A 23649-nucleotide genomic window follows, 5' to 3' on the forward strand; every position below is an offset into this window, starting at 1 on the left:
AGTGTTTTTTATTGGTTCGTGGGCTTGCCTAATAAAATCTGCTTGCTTTCATTAGTCGAAAGCACGCATATGTCATGCCAATCTGGTGGCTTGCCCTCCTCGAGCGCAGCGACCAAGTACAGAAAACATGCGAGGCTCGCTGTTTTCCATCGGGTTAGTTGTCTTCTTTTTCTCTAATTTACGAGCGCGTTCTCGCTTGGCAGAAGTCGAGCGCTTTACATAGTTAATTGCACTTTTTCGGGTTACGTATATAAATGCACTTTTGCCCCATAGGTGAAAAGTCGGTTTAGGAGTTTACAACGCTATCAGCTCTAACATGAGCAAACGCGAGACCCGTTGCATTGCAAATGCTTGTTTAGTTTTGTAATGCATCTCGTTTTCCTTTAAGGAAAACGGGCTGCATTAGAAAAAAAAAAACTGCTTTTTTTAAAAGCAGTCACAGACATGGTGGTCTGCTGTCTCCAGCTGGCCACCATCCCTGTGAGTGCAGCGATTCCCAAGGGAGGTGGGCATTTGCGACCCCCTTGCGAGTCGCAAACAGTGTCAGGGACACTGTTGTGCAAATCCGAACGTACCTACATCTGGCCCCAGATGATTTATGTTCTTTTTGACAGCAGCACAGATGGGAGGAGGACAGTCATTTATAGGTCTAGCTTGACAGTGCAACTGTCATGTGACGCTTTAATCCACACCAATATTATTCCATAGTTCTGTGTTTCCATGCAAATACATATCCATTTCCATACTATCTACTCAGAATGGAACACATTACCATACAGCATTCCTTTAAAGCCAGATTATTGGTATTGCCGATGCAGGGTTAATTTGGGCCTCATAAGAACATGCAATAAACCTGTTGTGGGAAATGTTTGCCTCCAGGCTCATCATAATCTGACAGGCCCTCGCCTGTGATTGGGGTGTAGGGGGGTGAGCGTTCCTAGAAAACCTTCACCTTCAGATTTATCTGACAAATAGGCCTTCACCTGCGGGTGCGACTGGTGCTAAGGATTAGGGCAAAGGTCTTCAAACTGGCAGCTGGCCCCTCCGAGCAGGCCTGGATTGATCTCAGGAGAGGTGGGTCACTAGGAGCTGCCCAAGAGGAGCATTTATTTATGCCCGAGGGAATACAGGCATACGCCTTAACAGTGCTATGTTTTTAGTGAAAGAAATCAGAGTGTCAGTGAGCCACTCTAATGGGTATCAATAGTGTATATTGTCATACATGTTCTGGGTGAAAGAACGTGTCAAAGTGGGTTGTAAGGGGTGCGGGCGGGGAATGTTGTTTGGAGAGATGCATCGGGGTGGGGTGTAGGACATCAAATTAACCTCAAATTCCCTCCCCTTGTTTCAAATAAAGACCCATAATGGGGGTAATTTTATACTTCTAGGGAGTATAGGCTGCTTCTAAGATGCTAGCAATCTGCATGTTATTGTATTTGTTAACTGTTAAGTATGTTCAGAGCTGCCATTTTTTTTCTATAATACTTATGAGAAAATATGTTTGCAATTCTGGAGTGGTCCCGTGGTTTTATTCCGCGCTGCTTCTTTCACTTTAGTGATAGAAAGATATGGCTAGAGGAAGGAACTGTCGTGGTCCCTGCGGTGAGCAGGCGGGTAGAGATGGGAAACAAGCCTGACGCTTCCGTTGGCTTGCATCACACCCGACGTGTGTGATACTTGTGCTGGGGCATCCTGCGCAGCACTGCCCGAGACCCCGATGACTTGCCGTGTAGCGCCTCGCCTGAGCTCGAGGGGCTGAACCATTCCTCTCGCTCCCTCCTGGATCAGCGGGGCCTGGTAGAGCGCACACTGAAGTCCAGTGTCAAAGGGCATGCGGGGGTCCCCTTGAACTGGTCGCCCTCCGTGACGCGATGGACCTTTTCTTCGAGGCGGTGGAGTATCTGCAGGAGAACAGCGTTGGAGGTAAGGCCGCGGGTACTCGTGTCTAGAAGGCAGAGGTCAGTGCTCCCGGGGAGGGGGGGTGCCGCGAGTCAAGACAGGCCCAGCCCTGTGCCAGGTATTGTATGACGAATAAAAAACCAGGAAATCCCTCAACATTTGGCGATGCTTACTTTTCAAAAGCTCTGGATAATGGTACAATTTGCCATATATATATAATGGGGTATTTATGAAACTATCCGTCTTTAGATGGGCAAGACGGGCATGTCTTTGATGTATAGGAGGTCGCTGTACACCAGGCCGGAGAAGGTTTGTTATGTTCAGACATAATCCATAAGTAACGTTTTAAAGGAGAGGGATGGACTCGAATTTCATTGACAACGACCATTTGTAGAGCACATATCGCAAAAGGAATGATTAAATGAAAGGTGTTAAGGTTATTCGACATAACGAGCCTCCTGCGTTTATCAGTTTTGGAGGTTGAAAGGCTGAGAGTGAGTCCATCTGTGAGACGATTGGACACACGTACACGTGTTGTACTGCAAGCGCATGCATGGCATGATACCCGATGTAGACGGGCTACTCCCGTTTTTTAAAGCCAAAATTGCTTTATTTTAGCTTTCCTTTGTCCTAAATTGTCCCCATATAATTGCAAGTCAGTGGGGAAAGTACGTGCCCCGTTTTAATTTTTCTAACTCTCACACTTTCCTGCTTCCAAGTGTGGGCTTGTATGCAGGGGCATTAACCAACTGAGCTGCGGTACTGGGCTTCAATTTCCTCTCTCTTGCATGATGTCCGTTAAAGTGTGTGGTAAGTCTCGTGCTTGACTCCCGGTCCCACGGTCAGCTGTTTCCTGCCCGTTTGTGATGGCACCGATATGATCGTCACAGGAGCTCTCGCGGGTTAAAGTGATAACGGCTTGCGACGCGTGACACACAGCCTCGGTCTACACAACTAACGTGCACAGGCGAAGCTCATACTTTATCACGCGAGGCGTCACATGAACCAAAGACCCAAATGGTAACGTAATAAGACACTTGCACCAAGAATGACCTGCAATTTTAACTCCATTATTACATTAAGCAACCGTAGCGTAACTAATTGTAATTGTATTTATATAGTGCTTACTAGCCCTGACTAGGCGTCTAAGCACTTTTCGGCGAGTAGCACACTACTCCGCAACCCAGGTGGATTAGTTGTGGACTAGTATTGGGAAATATGAGTACAGTATTAGTATTAGCATGAGCTAATTTGAGCAGAGGATATGTGAGTTTGTTAGTAGGTGTGAATAGAATAATTGATGGTGTAGGAAGCTGGCCTGGTGTGTGGTGGGTACTTGTGGTCCAGGTATCCCCTCTCAGTGAAGTGTAGGCAGTGTCTAGAAGCCAGGCTTTCCAGAGGTATCTGTGGATGGGCAGCCAAGGCTTATCTAGGAGACATGCAAAGCTCAAGCAATACTACTGTAGTCACACAACACTTACACACATGAAAGAAAACACTCAGTTGTACAAAAATAAAACAAATCACCACAAAAATATTAGACAGGTAACCCACCCTTAAGAGGTAAGTAATAGACTAAATATATACACTAGTAATCAGAAACAGCCATAGAAAAGGTTAGAAAACAGTGCACATACCAATAACCAATAATAACCCTAGGAGGAGCACAAACCATGTACTAAAAAAATGGAATGCGAAGAAGGCGCCCCCCCACGTAAATAAAATGTGTAGACGGGAGCTGGGAGTACTAGAAAACCACAGAGGTAACACTGTACCCCCCTGCGACCAGGAATGCAGGAGTAAAACACTAGATTTTCCCCCAACCACCCAAAAGGAGAAAACAAAGGCACCCAGACAAGACTGCAAGAAAACCAGTGGTGGATTCCTGAGGAAAGAAGACCTGTGGAGAGAGGGGACCAAGTCCAAGAGTCACAGTGGAGTCCAGGAGGAGTAGAGGCTATTACCCACCCAGCTGTGGATGCAGGAGTTGGTCGACGGTGATGAAGAACAGGTCAGCACTGCAGCCCTGGAACTGGAAAAGAGTTCCTGATGGATGCAGATGAATCCCCATGCTAGAAGGAAGATTGCAGATCGGTGTTGGTGCAGGAATTCCACCAACGTGCCTTGGCAAAGGCAAACTCGCAGTTAGTGGAAAAGAGGTGCAGCCAGGGACCAGCAAGGCCCATGAGGACTCAACCCAGGAGGGGGAGTCACAGGAGACCCTCACCGTTGCACAGAGTCTACAGGAGCAGAGGCAGCACCAACAGGAGTCGCAGAAGAAGCCCACAAGGTACCACAAAAGAGGATCCCACACCGCAGGAGAACCACACAGGAGGCTGTGCTTTGCAGGATGGACTGCTGAGGGCTGAAGCTATACGTCACCTGAAGATCCCTTGGAGGAGATGCAAACAAGCCTTGGCAGCTGCATGAGAAGTAGTGCTTGGGGGTACTGTCTTGCATGGGAAGGCAAAGGCTTACCTCCACCAAAGTTGGACAGCTGGCAGAGATGACCAAGAGGACTACTCCAGACCACCACTCATGATGCAGGATCTGCACAGCTCAAGACGAGAGGAGATCCACGCAGCCAGTCATCGCTTGTTGTAGGTGCCTGCGGTTGCAGGGAGGTGACTCCTTCACTCCAAGGGAGATTCCTTCTTCTTCTTGTGCAGGCTGAAGAGTTGCAGTCTTCTGAGGATGCATGGCCATGGAAATGTTGCCAAGCTGGCAGGAGACATGGAAACACAGTTGCAGAAGAGTCTTCTTTGTTGCAACAGCGTTTGTCGTTTCCTGGAGGGTCCAGTCGCGGTTCCAGTGGCTAGAAGGCGAAGCAGAGGTTGCAGAGGAGTCCTGCTGGAATCTTGACAGCCAAATCTGAGGACCCACCCAAGAGAGAGACCCTAAATAGCCCTGAAAGGGGAATTGGTCACCTAACCAGGTAAGCACCTATCAGGAGGGGGTTCTGATGTCATCTGCCTGGCCTGGCCACTCAGATGCTCCCAGAGATCCCTGCCACCCTTGGAAACAAGGTGGCAGAACCCAAGGACCTTCTGGAGGAGCTCTGGGCACCACTGCTGGGCTGGTGATGGACAGGGGAGTGGCCACTCCCCTTTCCAGTGTCCAGTTTCGCACCAGAGCAGGGACTGGGGGTCCCTGAACCGGTCTAGACTGGTTTATGCGTGGAGGTCACCAAATGTGCCCTTCAAAGCACACCAGTGGCCAGTGACACTTATTCCAAAGGGGGAGGGTGTTACCTGCCTCTCCCAAAGGAAATCCTTTGTTCTGCCTTCCTGGGCTTGATCAGATCAAACTGCAAGAGGGCAGAAACCTGTCTGAGGGTTGGCACCAGCTGGCTGCCCAGAAAACCCTGTAAGACTGGTGGTAGCAATGCTGGGGGTCCTTTAAGGAGCCCCCAAAGTACATGAAATCTTACTTCCAATACTTGCAACAGTATTGGGGTATGATTTCAACATGGTTGATACCAAACATGCCCAGGTTTGGAGTTACAGTTATGTAGCTGGACATAGTTAGTGACCTATGTCTAGTACCATAGGGGTGACTTATAGTGCCCTGGTGTAGTTACCTGTAGCGAAAGCAGGTGCATGCACCAGTTTCATGAAGGCTGCAATGGCAGGCCTGCAGAACCCTTTGCATGGGCTCCCTATTGGTGGAAGAATAACTGCTGCTGCCTATAGTGATCCCCTGGTACCCCAATGCCCTGGGTACCTAGGTACCATATACTAGGGACTTACATGGGGGGACCAATATGCCAATTGTGGGAAGTAAAGGGTACAATTTAGAGGAGAGAGCAAAACTACTGTGGTCCGGGTTAGGAGGATCCTAGTAGACACAGTCAAACATCCTGACAACAGGCAGAAGATGAGGGAAACCATGCCAAGAAAGAGGGTACTTTCCTACAGAGGGATTGAGGAGGAAAGAATTCAGAAGTGTTACTTTGGGGTTTATAGTAATAGGATGAGGTTTGGGATGAGTAAAGGAGAGAGGAGTCTATAGGAAGGGGTTAGGGAGATCATAGTCGTAGAAGGGGTTCTGGATGAGTCAAAGGTGAGATAAGCGAGGGAGAATTTAGTAGGGTTGTTTGGGAGGTCATAGTAGTAAAATTAGGTTTGGGGTGAGCCAGGAGTGGTAGAGAAGGGAAGAACTTAGGCAGGATTATTTTGGAGATCATATAGTAGAATGGGTTTGGGATGAGTCAGAGAATAGGGATGGAAGATAAATTGATAGAGGTATAGAATGATGGGGAGAGAGAGTAAAGCTCACAACAGACTAATTATTTTCCTTCCTCTTGTATAGTAGGACTAAAGTAATAAATAAATAGATATGCTAATACATAGTAGAGAATATGTGTGTAAGGAATTTAATGATTAATATAATATTTTGAGATTTAAAGTTGTGTTGTATAAACACAGACTTTCAAGATTTGCAATATTTGAAGTTAATTTATATGTGTACCTTTCTAACATTATTTTATCTTTCCTCAATTTTCACTAGTGAAATGCTTGCTGATAAAATAGTTAAGACATTTGTAAGTATCTAATCTAACAACTTATCTAGGTATTATGCAGTGACCTAAGAACATGTTAAGCATAGAATAATATACACATATTTATGAATATACACCACATATACACATACATACGTTGTATACATACTTGTATATACATATATGCACACATATATACATACACTCACACGTGCATACACACATATATACATTTAACTGTGAGTAAATATACCATTTGCTAAACAGGGTTAAAGAGTATGTATATATTTTATTATAATGAGATAGTAATTATATGTATTTCTTAAAGAAATACACATGTCTAGATATATACACATAGTCAGAATATAAATGTTTACCAACACGGTCATATGCAGTCTATTGCTGTTTGAATATGGTGGTAGAAGGAGCCAACTCTTGACTAGTCTTATGATGACAAGATAGTTATCCGTGGATCTTATATTTGGAGATAATGAATTCCATAGTCTGGCCGCTTGAACAGAGATGGATGTACAACCTATAGTCTTTTTCTTATATGGTGTTGTTTTAAGGTGGGGTGCCAATCTTGAGCTGAGATTTCTTTGTTGAATGTACTTGGTGATTTTATTCCTGATGAAAAGTGGTCCTGTTCCATGTATTGCTTTGTGGGTGATACAAAGCAGCTTGAAGGTGGATCTTCTTGCAACCTGTAACCAATGTAGAGCCCTCAAGGCGTGGAGATGTGGGTTTGTGGCTTTACATGTAGTAGTAGTTTGGTAGCCGAGTTCTGAATGCGTTGTCGTTTTTTCATAGTAAATAGAGATGATCCATGATAGAGGCCATTGGCGTAATCTAGTTTATATAGTACAAGAGAGATAGTAGCCTGGACCTCATGTGGAAATCCGAGGTGGGGGAAGATGCGTCACAGTGTTTTCAAGGTGATGAAGCTTGATCGTGCTCATTTGTCCACTTGGGCATTTATTGTTAACTTGGATTCCATGGTAATTTCAAGGTCTTAAACTTTCTTAGATACTTGAGGAGGTGGTCCCAGATCGTCAGGCCAGGAGCACAGTGGGTCATACTTTTTCCAGTCACCACATGTGAGTATTTCCACTTTGGAAGCATTCTGTTTGAGATGTCTCCAAGTCATCCACTGATCAATGACTCTGAGGCAACTGAAGATTTGTGAGTTTCTAATGTCTGTGAGGCAATCCAATTTAATGAGTATTTGTGTGTCATCTTCATAGTTGTAGCACATGAGTTGACATTTATTGATCAGTTGCGGCAATGACATCATGTAGATGTTGAAAAGCGTACATGAGATGATTGATCCTTGAGGGACCCCAGCTTTTTTCAAAGTAGGCTTTGGACAAGAAAGAGAGTTAATAGATGACACTTGTTCTATTTTGAAGGTAGGATGTGATCCAGTCGAGAGCAGTCCTTTCTATGCCGGCTTCGTGGAGTCTTTGAATTAGGGTGTCATGGTCAACAGTGTCAAAGGCACCTGAGAGGTCCAAGAGAAGTAGTGCAGCAACTCCACTGCCGTAGACTGCTTTTATAGGATCATCCCAGATTGTGATGAGTGCAGATTCAATGCCTCTTCCTGGATGGAATCCAGTTTCATAGTCTCAAAGTATGGAGTTAATTTGAATGAACTGTAGCATCTGTGAGAATGGTGCTCTTTCTATCACTTTGCCCAGGAAAGGTCCACTTGTAATTGGTCTGTAGTTGTTGGGGTCATGTGGGTCCAGGTTTGTTTTCTTTAATAACTGGCATATGTATGCCTTTTTAAGATTTTCAGGAAAGGTTCCTGTAGTTAAAGAATTATTGATGATACCTTTTACAGGTGTGGCAGCAGAAGTAGATAAAAGAATGTTCTTAAAGATGTGTGCTGGACAAGGGTCAGAAGGGCAGCCGGAAGGCCTGCTTGCTTTGACCAAATCCATTAATTCACTTTGTGATATTTGTTTGAAGGAGTGCAGAGGCTGGGTTGGCTTACTCTTGGAGGGGACTTGCTGGTGGTTTTCCTTTGTTTTAAATAGGAGTCCAATGTGTCTGCCTTAGTTGTGTAATGATTTGCCAGTTTGTCTGTGAATTCTTGAGTAATGGGATGAATTCCTTCCATGCATTTAGGTTTCAGAATTCTTTGAGAATTTTATAACATTCTTTATTTGCAGATTTAGCATTTTGAATTCTGTCTGAGTAGTACATTTTTTAGCTTTTTTGATTGATGATTTGTATATTCTGTTAAGTTTGTGTAGGTGAAGTTTGTCTTGAATGTTGTTTGTTTTGAGCAAGGTTTGTTGCAGCTTTTTGATTTTTTGTTGTATCTTTTTTAGTTCCTTATTTCTCCAAGGTGTTGGTTTTCTTTTGTCCTATTTAGTTTTTTTTAATGGTATTAGGATATCAAAAGCTTCTGTAGCAACTCATAACGTTTTGGAACAGAATTTATTGTGTCTAGATCTGTGTTGGCTGTTAGTTGTGTTTCTAAGTCTTCAAAATTGAGTTTATTCCATGGTCGATAGATGGATAGATATAAGGCGGTCTTGAGTAAGTTGATTTGTGGTGATTTATGTTGGAAAGTTACCAAAGGGTAGTCTCACCATGTGACTGGCGTGATGCTTTGAATGGTAACTAGTTCTGGGTTTGCAAAAAAGGCATCTAGGATGTGTCCAGCGATGTGTGTAGGATTGTGTACAATCTGATGTAGGTTCAATGTGACTAGGCCAGTGGTGATAGTTGTATGGATCATATCTGTTTATTGGTATTTAACATACATGAACCAAATACAAAGCTCTGTGCCTACATCCAAATCGGCCAGCTGTCGAAATATAGCAGTATCCCTTGCCACACCGGTCCACCAGTGAATATTGGTTGACATAATTAGACGTACTTCCTCCACCCAACCACCCCGGCCCTAGGGGTCTATAGCCGTGGCATAGATAACAAGACAGTCCGGTCCAAGGAAGAGCTGAAAACTGAAAAACAAACAGGAACACAAAATGCATAACTGTGCTTCCCCGCACCACCCCCAGCAGTACCACCCCCCACCCCCAACCCCTCCCTGTCCCCAGCCCCCTCAGGAAAGACCTCCGCACCCAGCCCCCTCTCCTCTTCGCCGGCCAACCTCCCATCATCAAGTGTCTCGCATTAGCCCCAGAACCTTTAAATATGCCGGGCAAGCCAATTCGTTAAATTCCGTGGACAAAATCTGAATGAACGGTCTCCATAGAGTACAGATGTCTCCCGCCCTCTGCCTGGACGCCAGTGTTAATTTCTCCATTGCCAGGATGAACCATAGCTTATGAAGCCAGGAGATATAAGTCGGGAGCCTGTCCGATCCCCACAGAGCTATGATCGCCTGCAGCGCAGCATGAAGGGCCAGGGCCATCTGCCGCCCTCTCTGTGAGCGAAGAGGGAAGGTGAGAGGATTGGGTAAGCCTAGAATAACATATGACAGCAATCTAGGGATCTCTGTCTGGAATACTCTGTCTATGTCGTCTAGGATGCTCTTCCAGTATCTCTTTAACTTGGGACATCCTCTAGATCACAATCAGCCAGTCATTGTTGCCCCACTGGAGTCAGCGCCCCCGTCTGCCCACATCGGTGTCCGGAGCGATCCAGCTCATTGTCCATGACCAGGTTGAAGTCCTCCCCTACAAGTATAGCCCTATCCGGTGTAGTAAGCATTGGGGATATGGCCTGCCTCATGAATGTTTCTTGCTGTGCGTTGGGGACATATAATGTGGCAGTAGTGAAGTGGAATGACTCAACGCGCACTCTAATGGCCAGGAACCTACCTCTAATCTCATGTATCTTGACGACTACCTCCCCAGGAAAGGCCCTCGATTTTAAGATCGCCACCCCGGCATGCTTCATAGGAGCAGAGGACCAAAACTGCCGGGGAAACCATCTCGAGTGCATACGATATGTACCTTTAGATAATAAGTGCGTCTCCTGTAGGAGGCAGATGTGGCTCTCAGATCTCTCAAGGGCAGAGAGGATCGCCAACCTCTTTGTGGGACTATTAAGCCCCCGGACATTAAGGCTTAGAGATTTAAGGGACATGAGTGATTAAACGGGTAACGCGCCTTAGGCGAGGACCCCCACCCAGGGGCAGGAGCCAAGGTCGGCCCGGTGGTGGCCCGCACACATAAGAACAGTGATCTAGACAAGGGCACATAGGAATTTCAGGGGAAGCACAACAACATAAAACAAAGGCGCACAACAGGTGCATATCTAATACACACAAGTCTTCTATCGTCCGTTCAAAAAGAGGCAAGATCCAGACAGGGGTCGACAACACCTCACAAGGTCGTCACTTGGCATCCAGCGACCCCACCACCCAGTCCAGTCTCCAGCAGCTTCATTACTTGTTCTAAAAACGACCCCAGACCACTGCAGCGACACTCAGGGGCTATCCGCTTTTAGGCACTGGTCCCCGCTGCAAGACTGTTCAGTACAGATTGTCTCTCCAGCGCTTGTTCGGTCGAGGACGGCCTCGGTTGCTTCCTCTTCTTCTTTTTCCGTCGCCATCGCGGGCGGTCCTCGGCAGCGGCCTCTTCGCACGGCCAGTCGCTCTGCTCCGTCTCTTCCAGGTGTAGGATCCTGCGCGCCTCTTGCAGTGATTTCACCTGTCGCAGCTGGTCCCCCCAGCGGAACACAAGGCAGAAGGGGTGACCCCAAGTGTACAGAGTTCGCTCAGAGGTGCTCTGTAATGGGCTTAAGTTCTCTTCGCCTCTGCAATTTCCGCAGTGAAAGGTCCTGGAATAGCTGAAGCATGTGCTTTGTGAACTGGACCTGAGGGAGGTTTCGCATTCTCTGCAGGATGCTTTCTTTAGTCTTAAAATTATGCACACACACTAAGATGTCTGGAGGGTGCTCACTGGCTCCCCCCATCCGACCTGCTCTGTGGACCCGATCCAATGTGATCTCTTGCGTGTCATCCAGGCCCAGGATGGAGCGGAACAGCGCCGTAACAAACCCTCTAATATCTTCTCCTTCCGCCCCGGCCGGGGCTCCCCGATACGTATGTTATGCCGCCTAGAGCGGTTTTCTAAGTCCTTTGTCGCCAGCTGCAGGAGCTCCTTTTGCTCCCGAAGACGCAGGACCTCCTGTTGCAGTTGTTCCACTTCTTCCCCCCGGGAGATCTCGCTGACTTCTATATTCGCCACCCTTTCCCCTAGCGACGTAATGTCCGCACGTAGCTCCCTCATCTCCTGGGAAATGTCTCTCCGCAGCTCCTGCAGATCCATCCTAAGCGAGTCAAACAAGGAGGTAAGAAAACCTTTCGTGACTGGGTCCCCACCGTCGTCCTCCACCTCACCCCGGTCCTCAGGCCCTCTTGCCAGGGCGACCTCCTCAGCAGGCTTACCCTGCTCTGGATGAGATCTTATCAACAGCTCCCTCACTGACTGGTCACTTTTCGGCTTAGAGGACGCCATTGGAATTCAGCTCACCAGTCGTCGCAGGGACCAGCCCAGCACCCGTCGCGGTCCACAATGCTGCACAACAAACTGAGTCCCCTGCTGGGTCGCCACCTCTCAGTGGGGCAGTCCGCTACTTCCCTATGCACTCGTTCCAGCCAGGGAAGAACGTCCGTCCCCACCTCCTCCTCTCCTTCAGGGCCGAATTAGCAGGACCCCTCTCTGTTGCGGGACCCCACCAAGGCCTAGCTCCGACAAGCAATTGTCTCCCAGGCCGCCGCTGGCCCGCTCACACAACGGGCCGGATGTCCTGCTGAGCCAAGGTCCCACTCACACTCCCGCGTTCCGCGGGGCCCTCCATTCTCAGAATTCAGGGGGGCCAGGGGAACTCCGTCTGCCCCTCAACAGCTCTGCGGGGGTCCCAATCACGCCCCCGGGCGTCGGATGGCCTCCACAGGCCCCGGAAGGCCGAGGCCACGTGTCGCCTCTTTTCGGTTGTGGCCCCCCCGGCCCCGTACCTTCGCGGCCCAACAGCCGCGGCAGGCTCCTTCTTGGCCGCCGCACTGATCCGTGCCTTATTGGGCTCGACGCCCAGCCTCCATCCATGAGGAGCTTCCGTCTGCCGCGCCCGCCCGCCACGAGCGCAGCCCGGGGCTAAACAGACTCCCCGCCCGACAGCCCCTCTTGGGCCACCGGGCGCTCATCCGACCGCTCCGCTCTGCCCCGTGTCTTCCTGGCGCCCCAAGACCCTCGGGGCGCCCTCACTGATGGGGGCCCGGGACCGCCAAGTAGCTGCAGAGGCCCAGGCGGCGGAGCTCGCGGACACACGTTTGCTCACGCCACCATCTTGGCCACACCCCCGTGGTGATAGTTTTTGGATGTGACATATTGTGTTTGTCAAACCAAATGTTTAGGTCCTCATGAATGCAGAGGTTGGAGTATAATGTTACAAGGTTTGAAACTGTGTCTAGAACTGTGTCTGTGAATGTTGAATTGTTAGGCGGAGGTCTGTAAAGAAGGAGAAAGTTAAAAGAGAAAGTTGGTGTTGGATTGCATCTGGTGATGGGGGCCTCATAACATTGTATGGAAATGTTTTCTGTTTTGCTGAGATGTATTGCTTGTTTGAAAATAATAGCAAGTCCACCTCCGCTTTTGCCTATACGGTTCTGTGTGATGGTTTGATAGCCTCGAGGAACAGCTTCATGCAGCACTGGGGCCATGTAATCTACCAACCAGCATTCAGTTATGAATAGTAAGCCAGGTTGTGTGTCAATGAGTAGGTTGTAGATGTGGTTCTTGTTTTTTGAGAGTGATCAAGCATTTATGAGCAGGCAGTTTAGAAAATTGGTTTTGGTGGTGGTGTCATTTTGTTTTGAACAAGGGTGAGCAGTATATTCTGAGCCGGTAGCAGGTGTGTTATTAGTTGTGATAACTGTATGAGGGTCACAATAGTGTTGTTTTTCTATATTGTGTTTCTCATCCAGCAGGCTTAGGATGCATTTTGTTGGGTCTGTGTGTGCTGGTGGTGGACTTGGTGGCTGAGCGTGTCACAAGTTTAGTTCATTTTGTAGAGTAGCCTTGTGTAATAGACAGGGGAAAGTGAAGTTGTTAAGAGTGGCACGCTGTTTGTTTTGTTTGTGTCTGTTTAGGGTGGAAGGAGTATGGGTTAGTGGTGGATCATAATCTAAGGCTCTAAATTGTGCAGTGGATGAGAGGTGGGTGAATGCATGTTGCTGTGTTGGGGTGTATGTGGTAGATGTTTGTGAAGAGAGAGAATTTTGGAGGAAAGATTGGTCAGGATTTGTATTATTTGTGCAGTCATGAAGGTGGGAGTGGGTGTGACGGAAAGTATTATGAGAGTTTGTGTTATTTTGATGTGCTGATGTGTATCGTTTGTTTTGTTTTTGTGTAGTGAGAGGAGATATTGATGTAGTGGTTTCCAGTGAAGAATTTGCATGTGAGTTACTGCTGTGGTGGTATTTGAACAGTGCAGGGGGTGGCGATGTGTTTTGGATAAGAGTGTATGAGGTGTGTAAGAGGGGATGGACAAGAGCTGACAGTGTTTGTGTTAGATTTGGTAGTTGGAAGAGGTAATATGTGTGTTGGAGTGGAGTGTAAGGATTGTATGGTGGTGTGTAATTGGTAAAAAGAGGAGGGTGTTGGTGGATGGTGTGATGGAAGGCTGAGTATTGATTTTGTCATGATAAAATGTGGTCTGGTAGGAGTAAATAGAGGATAGTGCTGATGTTTTGTATTTTCAGGGAGTCTGTGTCTGGATGGAAAGTTATGTATAATGTGGCTTTGTGTTGTGCAGGTGATGTGTGGATGTGTTATTAGTAATACACAGAGTTGTGTTTGGTGTGAGAATGAAGTTGTCTTAATGTAGTTGTGGTGGATATGTGTATAGGTGTGGTATGTGGGGTTTTGTGGTGGTTCTTGAGACATTGAAATCTGTATGAGATTTGTTTGTGGTGGAGTTGAGGCATTTGCTGATTTTGTGTTTGGATGTCAGAGAATGTGGAGACCCGACCAGTCCTGAATAGGCCCAAACAGGTATCTGCCCATGTCCTGTCCTCCCTTAAACTCCATGCCCATGCTAAGATGCCCTGAGCCCTCTGCTTACATAGTCCTATTGGATAATGGAACCCTAGCCCTAACCAATCAGATTTCTAACCCTAAACCCTAGAGCTAGTGGGAAACCTGACCCTATTAACCAATCACAACCCTAGCCCTGACAACCAATCACAACAGTAACCCTAAAAACAGACCAATAGCAACCCTATCCCTACTACTAAGCACAGCCCTAACCCTGACAGCCAGTTACAACAGTAACCCTAAAAACTTTAGACCAATAGGAACCCTAGCCCTACTACCAAGCGCAACCCTAACCCTGACAGACAACCACAACAGTAACCCTAAAAACTTTAGACCAATGGGAACCCTAGCCCTAGTACCAAGCACACCCCTAGCCCTGATAGCTAATGACAACAGTAACCCTTAAATACATTAGACCAATCGGAACCTTAACCCTAGTACCAAGCACAACCCTAGCCCTGATAGCCAATCACAACAGTAACCCTGAAAAGTTTAGACCAATAGGAACCCTCGCCCTAGTACCAATCAGAACAAAAACTCTAACCCTTAAGCCTATAGAAATACTAGCCCCAGTAACCAATCACAACATCTGCAACAACCAATAGTAACTTGTATAAGGGCCAAGTTGCCTTAAGCCTAAGCCCATGTGGAAGGGAGGAGGGTGGTGCTCTTCTATTTAGAATCTCCTTGGACACAGACATGCAGAATCAACACTTCCAAGCTAGTAGAGTCTACTTTCCAGGTAAGGGACAGATCTGAAACCAATGAATTTGTCGCACACTCAAATATATGGCTTTTTCACAGCAAAACTTAGTGGCATACACTTTCCAAACACAGTTTAAATCACACTTTCCAAACACAGTTTAAATCACAGAGCAGTTTAAGCAGTCTACTAAACACACTCTAGTTGGCGACTGAGGTGTATGTAGCCTCTTGAAAAAAGCGGGGGGGAGCTTTATGCAGCCTGTGTAAAAAACAAGGAGGAAAATTTCAAACAGTCACGGGTAAAAAATAGCAGGTTAAAAACACCAAGGTTGCTGAAACACAGGGAGCCTAATATAAACAGGCACGGGTAGGAAGAAAAACACTTTTGAACAAATAACAAAGATACACAAAAAGTCTGGGGTCTTACCAGTCTCCTAAGACTCTTGTTCACAGGGAGGTGGCTGTCTTGGGGTTACCTCCAAAAACTTAAGGCCAGTGCAAGTGTGAGAGGAGGGCTCATGTTACCTGGGAGATAGAGAGACAATCGCCAAGCCCAAGCCCCTGTGGAAGGGAGGAGGGAGGAGCTTCTCTATTCAGAATCCCCTTGCATACAGACAGGCAGAATCCACACTTCCAAGCTTGCAGAGTCTACTTTCCAAGTAAGGGATGGATTTGAAACCACTGAAATACTGCTTGTCGCGCACTAATGCAAAAACATGCCTAAAACTATCCCTTCCTTAGCCCTCCCCAAAGTGGTAACAAAAACTTGGTCATACCCCAACGCATCCCGTCTCCATCTTCGATCTCCCTGCCCTCGCCCATGGATGTCATTTAGGGGTCACCAATGGTTGCAGTTGTGACCCCTAGCTTGCCCCTGCACCCCCTGGCACTGCCTTTGTGACCCCTGGCTTTGGAGGTGACACAAACTGAGCCACGACCACAGGTCCTTATGGGCATTGGTTGTGGCTCCCCTTCCCTTATGTCAATTTTTTTTATTGCATTACTAATGTATAATATAGTATTATTCACTATTAGTGTAATAAAATATGGAGTGCAATTAGCTAGAATATGACCCTCCCTGGTGGCTGAGGTAAGTAAAAAATGCTTTTAAATGTACGTTGTGTGCATGCAAGAGTGTGTTTATGTGAGAGACAGCATGTGAATGTGTGTGTATGTGTAAGTGTTTAAGTGAAAGTAAAGGTGAAATGGTGTGAGATGTCAGTCCCGCTAACCCTAGCATTGTAGTGAATTGACGTCCATGACTCGCCAGCTCAAAAGTCCTAAGCCTCTGACCATTTCCGTCACTTATGACCCCTTCGCAGGTAGATATGCCTGCACCTGACTCACCAGCCCCCAAAACTACCACCAACTAGGACGCACTGAAAGGGGTTTTCCTTGGTCACCCCAAAAGGACACTGCAACACAGCCACGCACCTCAATGTTAAATTCTCGTACCACAATCACACCAACATTTCTTCTAATTCTAAAAACATAATAAGTATTGCTAAAAAGCAACAAACTAACCCCTTCGGTTCGGCACAACGATTCCCCCTACTCCCTAATATTCACATGTGACAACACCTCTATAGCTGATGTCTTACAAAAAAACTCTCATTACCAGCGGTCGAAGTGCATTAAAAAGAGTATGGGACCTGTGATGCTGCATGAAGTGGGAGCGGGGACGGTGTCAAAGGTGTGGCTCAAAAAATAAAATATTCTGTAAGCATGTTTGGTATTTCATAGTCAAGTAACTACACCTAAAATAACATGCAGCTTAACTGAAAAAAAAAAAAGTAACAAGTTGTTACTCATTGGGAAATGTATAATTGTACATTATGAAACCAGCATTATTTAATGAACTGCTGAAGTCTGTGTATAACCAGAGAACCACTTAAATCTTGGCTGGTGCAGCGGAGAAAAGTGATGTGCATTTTTAGTGCTACTAGGTCCCAGCCTGTGACAGAAAGCACTGTAAATATACAAATAGTTATTTTGAGCTTGCACTGCAAACAGTATAAGATAGACTGCTACAAAATGTGCAACATGTTTGAGATAAAATGGTGCTTCCAAAAATATAGATTTCAGTAATACCCAAAGTGTACGTAATGCAATTTTTTTTACATTACTGTCCCTTCAACACCTCCAGGAGTAGTAAGCGCAATATAAATATGCACTATAAATACAATTATGATTAAACTCACGCACTTCCCAGCCCAGTTGGTAAGTCTTTGCACTCCCAAAGAATGGCAGTGGTTAAAATGACAGTGCTCCCCAAATTATTGTATGTTTGTCATCACAGATCTTGGAGTGATTAGGTCAATTAAAGCCAGTACAGGCTCCAAAGCATCCTTTACACTTGCAAACTAACTCTCTGCACACATTTACATTTTTTTCAAGCAGCTGGCACCCCAACAGGAAGGCGTGTACAGCTGTCTGCACAACTTCAGTTTCACATCACTGGAGACTCACAGAAGGACCTTTTAGTTGAGGAATTTAAACTGCCAGAATTAACTGTCCCGTGCAGCTGTCTTTTTACAAAAAGTAGGTGAATGGTGGTGTATAAATCATAAAAGTATGAGCACATTTTCCCCCTCCAAACCCACCCACTTTGACCACTGCTCATTGCCCTAGTTCCTCTGTGCTTTGTTCGCAGCAGCATGCTTGATCACACCTCTCCAAATTCCTCTGGGTATAAACTTGGTCCATACAATAGATGTTCCTGTCCATGCTTTTTCAGGTGTGTTAAATTCTCCTTCACTTGCTTCCATAGTGTCAGGCCCAACAGCTAAACCAAATTCTTCTCTCCTGATTGAAGACCTAATACGTTAGGACATGAAACGTTCTGTGAGGAACAGTAACAACCACCCACATCTCATTCTGATTTTTTATAACTAAATTGTATTGATTTTATTAAAGAGAGAAACATGAGACAGAGGTGTACACCACATACACAATACCATTGTGCCGAGGAGGAGTTATGAAACAAATAGTGGTACCACAATATTCAGGGCACAAGTATATTGTAGCATGACCACCACCTTTCCCAGATCTTCTGGTGTTTATATGGGTAGCCTTGTGCAGTAAAGATCAACTCTTTCTGTCAGGCGCATCAGTCCATTGCAGCCCTTCATTTAGCCTGGGAGGGGGACTGGGTAGATCTCTAGTGTCTCGCAGTGGTATGTTTGGCCATAGTAACACCAATTCCTACACGCGTACGCTCCCCTCTGGCACCACCAATACCATCCATGATACCCAGCTAGTCAATGCAGGGGAGCAGTCAAGCAAATATTCTATTGTATTGACTAGTGTGGCAAAACTCTCAGTCCAATAGTGTGCAATACTGGGGCAATCGCTTACCATATGAAAGAAACCATAGTCATTACTAGCACATCTAGACAAGCAGACTCAATAATCATAACCATCCTCACATCTCACCAGTTGCTGTCATCTAGGGGATCCATCCAAACCTCTCATCACTCATTTAAAGCTGTAACTTGGTCTGGGACATTGGTTAAGAGGGATCGGCATAGGGTTCAAATAGATCCCTGACTCCATGGACCAAGTGTGATGTGGAGTTATATTCCACCAGCTTGGTGAGAGTAGACTGGCAGACTGTCACAGTATAGCACAGTCGTAGGTACTAATAGAATTGAGACTTGTGGACCATCTTATGCTGTTCATACCCAACCACATCACCTTGTGTATGCTGTGGTGAGTCCCAAAGAGCAGCCACACAGGTGGGCGTCTGCATATTTAGTAGCCCATCACACCAGGGACTTGTTCACACTCTGAATGATCATTTTATTCACAAATGGGCTCTAACCACAATCAGCAGCAAAAACACAGAACAACAATTTATCACATCCAGGAAGCTATGAACCCAAGAGTTCATTCAGTGGCCTAATATACTTGTTGCAGCAACGCAACTTACATCTTCTAATTCTTGTAATATACTCGAGGGGCAAATCCAGCCTAACTGCTTATGTGGCCGTCCCAGTCCTGAATAAGTCTGTTTACAATAACCTTCAGCTTTCACACTCAGTAAAGATAATGGGGGTCATTCCAAGCTTGGCGGGCGGCGGGAGCCGCCCGCCAAGCGGGAACCGCCAGAAGACTGTACCGCGGTCAAAAGACCGCAGCGGTCATTCTGGGTTTCCCGCTGGGCTGGCGGGCGACCGCCAAAAGGCCGCCCGCCAGCCCAGCGGGAAACACCCTTCCACGAGGAAGCCGGCTCCGAATGGAGCCGGCGGAGTGGAAGGGGTGCGACGGGTGCAGTAGCACCCGTCGCGAATTTCAGTGTCTGCTAAGCAGACACTGAAATCCTAAGTGGGGCCCTCTTACGGGGGCCCCTGCAGTGCCCTTGGCATGGGCACTGCAGGGGCCCCCAGGGGCCCCACGACACCCCATACCACCATCCTGGTCCTGGCGGCCGAAACCGCCAGGAACAGGATGGCGGTATGGGGGTCAGAATCCCCATGGCGGCGCAGCAAGCTGCGCCGCCATGGAGGATTCCCCTGGGCAGCGGAAAGTCGGCGGTACACCGCCGACTTTCCGTTTCTGACCGCGGCTGTACCGCCGCGGTCAGAATGCCCAAAGGAGCACCGCCAGCCTGTTGGCGGTGCTCCCGCGGACCCCGGCCCTGGCGGTTTTTACCGCCAGGGTCGGAATCACCCCCAATGTCTCCCTTAACACTCCCAAAAGATTGAATGCCTTCACCCTAGTACCATCAGCATGACAAAAAATCCTTGTTAAACTTTGCCCCCCCCCCACCTCTCAGCCATTCCAAAATGTCATTCCAAGCTGCAACTGAACATAAATCTCTACTCCGTTCAACCACACCCACTGGTTGTATGATAGAACCACGCATGCTGGAACCAGGCATGCCTTAACATCACGGTCGGAACCCAAACTGTGTTGTTTCCATGTATGCCTTTACCACAAATGCCTTTACAACAAATTTTTGTTGTAAAAGCATGCCTAATAAAGGCATGTGTGGCAACGGCATGCAAAACGGCTTGTGTGTATCTATCTTACCACCCCCCACCTGCCCTGAGGACCAAACCTACCCCCACCCCTAATATCTAAACTACCCTGAGCCCCCACCCACCCTGAGCCATAAAAAAAAATCCCAACCCCGCCCCATCCCTATAAATGGAAGTACCCCAGACTAAAGTACCCCGACCCCCCACCCACCCTAAACGTAAAAATAAAACTACCCAACTGTGTTGCTTTACTCTTCAAAATATCAAAACTATGCACTTCAGGATATTTTAAGGCACAATGTAAAGCAATCACTCTCAGACACCTTAGTGGGTAAAATAATCAAGTTTATTTAAGGGGCAAGTTCTCATATGGCAAAACTAACCACACTAATATATATACACATATATATCAAGAGAATAACATGAGAATAATGGTGAGAATATAAGCACTCTGTGAATAACTGCAAGAGTCAGTGCATATAATACACGCACACACAATATACTTCAATGCTCAATAGCATAAAAATGACTGCAAGAATAAGTGCATATTACGCACGCACACACAATATACTTCAATGCTCAATAGCATGAAAATGACTGCAAGAATAAGTGCATATTACGCACGCACACACAATATACTTAATAAATTGAAAAGCTTCACCGAAAAGAGCGTCTGCATCCCTCCGCCGTACACAAAGCCGGGGAACCCAAATCGTCTGGCACAGGGAGCCTCTTTCGGGACAATCAGTCCTCCCGGCGTTGCGTCCAACCCAGAAGAGAGTTCCTAAACCAGTCCATCCAGGCCCCCAACCTTTATAGTATTTACTAACGCCCAGGAGTCTTTTCTAGAAAAAGACCCCCTCCTTTACAAATTGTGCAATCGGCGGTACCTTGTTCACCCTTCGAGATGTCTCCTCAGAACGGGCCAAGTTCCCAGGAGAGGGCTCCAAGGTGAAGTTTGCATTCCTCCTTGAGTACAGGCGCATCCCCCTGTTGTTCTAACTGATAGCTCGTGGAATGTAAATAGCTCCCTTCGTATCAGGCAGATGGAGCAAAGTTGAGCAGAAAAACACCCCACCCTGTAGCTTGCCTAAGCTTGTGGAAAAACACAGAACAGTGCCTTACGCACAGAACCAGACTCGACAAAATGGAGTCGTGAACCAAAATGGAAGCGAAGGCCAATGGAAGCAGAGGCCAATGGTCCACACCCTGCACCACTGTTTACCTTGCACGTAGTGCTGCTACATGCACGTAGTGCCTGTAGCAATACATTTCCACCCTTGGACCATTTGGCCAACTTACAACTAAGTATATCCTATAAGCTGAAATGGCAATGCTCTTGGGCGACACTGAGATAGAAGGTTAGGCACACACTGAATACAACAACATAACGAAATTAAAATAACTGTTATGATAATGATTACACCAAAGATATAACGCAGTTGGCCTAAATTAGGCAGCCATCCAAAAGCCCAATCCCACCACCCCTTGTCAACATCCTGCTGCACCCCCTTCACTAACTTATGCACGGCTTTTATATGGGAGTTGATTGATATGGAGTGGTCGGATAAATTGAACCAACACAACCCTTCAAAATCACTGCAGCCATGGTTGTGTTTAAGCAGTAAATAATCAATAGCAGCGCGATTCTGCAAAGCAGCTCTTCTAATTCCCTGTACATCTAATAAAAAGCTCAGCTAAGGCAGCTGATGTATAGTTAATATTCTTGACTACTAAACATGCAAGTTTATTAATAACTCTGGTATTACATACTGCAAGTCCTGGCACCCCTATGATAGAACCAGCTAAACTAACATATTCTGTTTTGGAAAGCCATGAAATTTCAGAATCACAGTCCGTAGGTAATTGAATAGTGTCTCTGGTATAGCGAGGGTGTAGAGCAGTATCCATAGGAAACATGAGAAAGCCTAAGCGTGACCAGGCACAAGGCCCTCCGGTTAGATTGGCTGGAATATAAGTAAAAGAAAGGTTACCACAAGAAAAGAGCCAACCTTTAGGCAACTTAACATTTTGAATGTGGCTGGCAGCAGGCACCACATGCTGGCAAAACATCGAATTATTTACATTCAAACAGGTCAGGTCATTCCGTGAGTGGCACAATGTCCGTTGTGCAGCAGTTAAGTTTTTGTCTCTTTTCTCCAATTTGAGCTGAGCACATTTACCTATTTTCATAGGATCACAGGTCAACGAATAGCACACATCCCCATTTGAGATGTTAAAAGTGAGTATAGATGTCATGTTCCTCCACAACCGCCTGCCCACCTCCGGGCAATGACGGCAGTACTCATAGAGTGACAGATGGAAGCGAACGTCACTCACATCCACCATTCCATCCTGGTTTGTATTGTTAAAGATGTGCAATAATACAGCAGCAGGAGTGGGCACTGCCACTAGACAAGTGGTAATCAGATCTTGAACGCTTTGCATGTTACTCATACAGAAGTGAGATATATTCAGCACTTCCTGCGCTAGAGGAATCCAAACATTGTTCGGTTGATGCAGTAGCGTCGGCATCTGCGGCTGACGGTTGAATTTTTGGGCTATGAGCCCCTCCCGCTCCCCGGTGGAGTCTCCCGAACGGGCTCCATACACCACACTCATGGCACAGGTACTCCACAGGATGATCTGAAAAGAACAAAGGACAAAACATGTATTATCATTCTCGCAAATAGCATTTGTCAGCGGGAACATGTTCCCATTTGTCTTGAGCAGGTCGCATGACTACCAGGACATTGTCTGGTCCAGTGGCGATGACATCAGCAGGTTGAGGAGGGTTATTTGGGGATTCAATCCACACTTTGGCCCCTGGGTTCTTGTCAGTAGATCCGAACCCTCCTTTGCCTCTTACAGTGAGAAGAGCTGGGGCGCTCCCCTTCTTAACAACACCTCCATAAACCGGCATGATGACAATTTGGGCAACGCGATCACCAGGTTGCACCACTAGGTCTGCGTCACCACTTGTTCAAGAGAATGACTTTTAACTCGCCTTGGTAGTCTGCATCTATAACGCCTCCTAAAACTTGGATGCCTCTCAGGGCAAGCCCAGATCGAGGGGCGATCAGACCGTAATGCTCAGGGGGAATCTGAATTCCCACCCCAGTTTCAATCAGAGTGATGTCTCTAGGCTTCAATCGATGCATGTGTAAAGCATGTAAGTCAAGTCCTGCAGATTCTGGTGTAGCTCGATATGGGGCCAAAGCTCCTGGAGCTGCTTCCCAATACACAATGGTATTGCTCGTTGTAAACGGATTAATCTGTAAAGCAGGTGTGAGCATTCTCATGAGAGGTGTCTCGGCATTTGTAAGGGGTCGGTTGTTCAAAATTTGCAAAGCATCGTACAAATTATCCCTCCACCCCTTCAGTGTCCCATCAGACAGTTTATGCAATTGTTCTTTCAACAACCCATTCATTCTCTCAATCAGTCCCGCTGCTTGTGGGTAGTAAGGTATGTGAAAAATCCACTCAATATTGTGTTGTGCACAATAGTCCTGCACTAGTCTGCCCTTGAAGTGGCTGGCGTTAT

At 46.7% G+C, this 23649-nt stretch overlaps 1 protein-coding gene across 2 annotated transcripts in view; it reads left to right on the plus strand.

Annotated features, from left to right (window-relative positions):
• Nucleotides 1-1671: 1671 nt before the first annotated feature.
• The window catches only part of LOC138304375 (active breakpoint cluster region-related protein-like), a 248501-nt gene continuing 226523 nt past the window's right edge, over nucleotides 1672-23649 (plus strand). The window contains exon 1 of one of the 2 annotated variants that reach the window (XM_069244361.1): nucleotides 1672-1923. In XM_069244361.1, coding sequence (XP_069100462.1) covers nucleotides 1872-1923 — 52 coding nt within the window. In that variant the 5' untranslated portion in view covers nucleotides 1672-1871. The remainder of the gene's footprint in view (nucleotides 1924-23649) is intronic. The other variant, XM_069244362.1, reaches the window with a different exon arrangement.

The sequence above is a fragment of the Pleurodeles waltl genome, chromosome 7 (genome assembly GCF_031143425.1).
Source record: "Pleurodeles waltl isolate 20211129_DDA chromosome 7, aPleWal1.hap1.20221129, whole genome shotgun sequence".
Lineage (NCBI taxonomy): Eukaryota > Metazoa > Chordata > Amphibia > Caudata > Salamandridae > Pleurodeles > Pleurodeles waltl.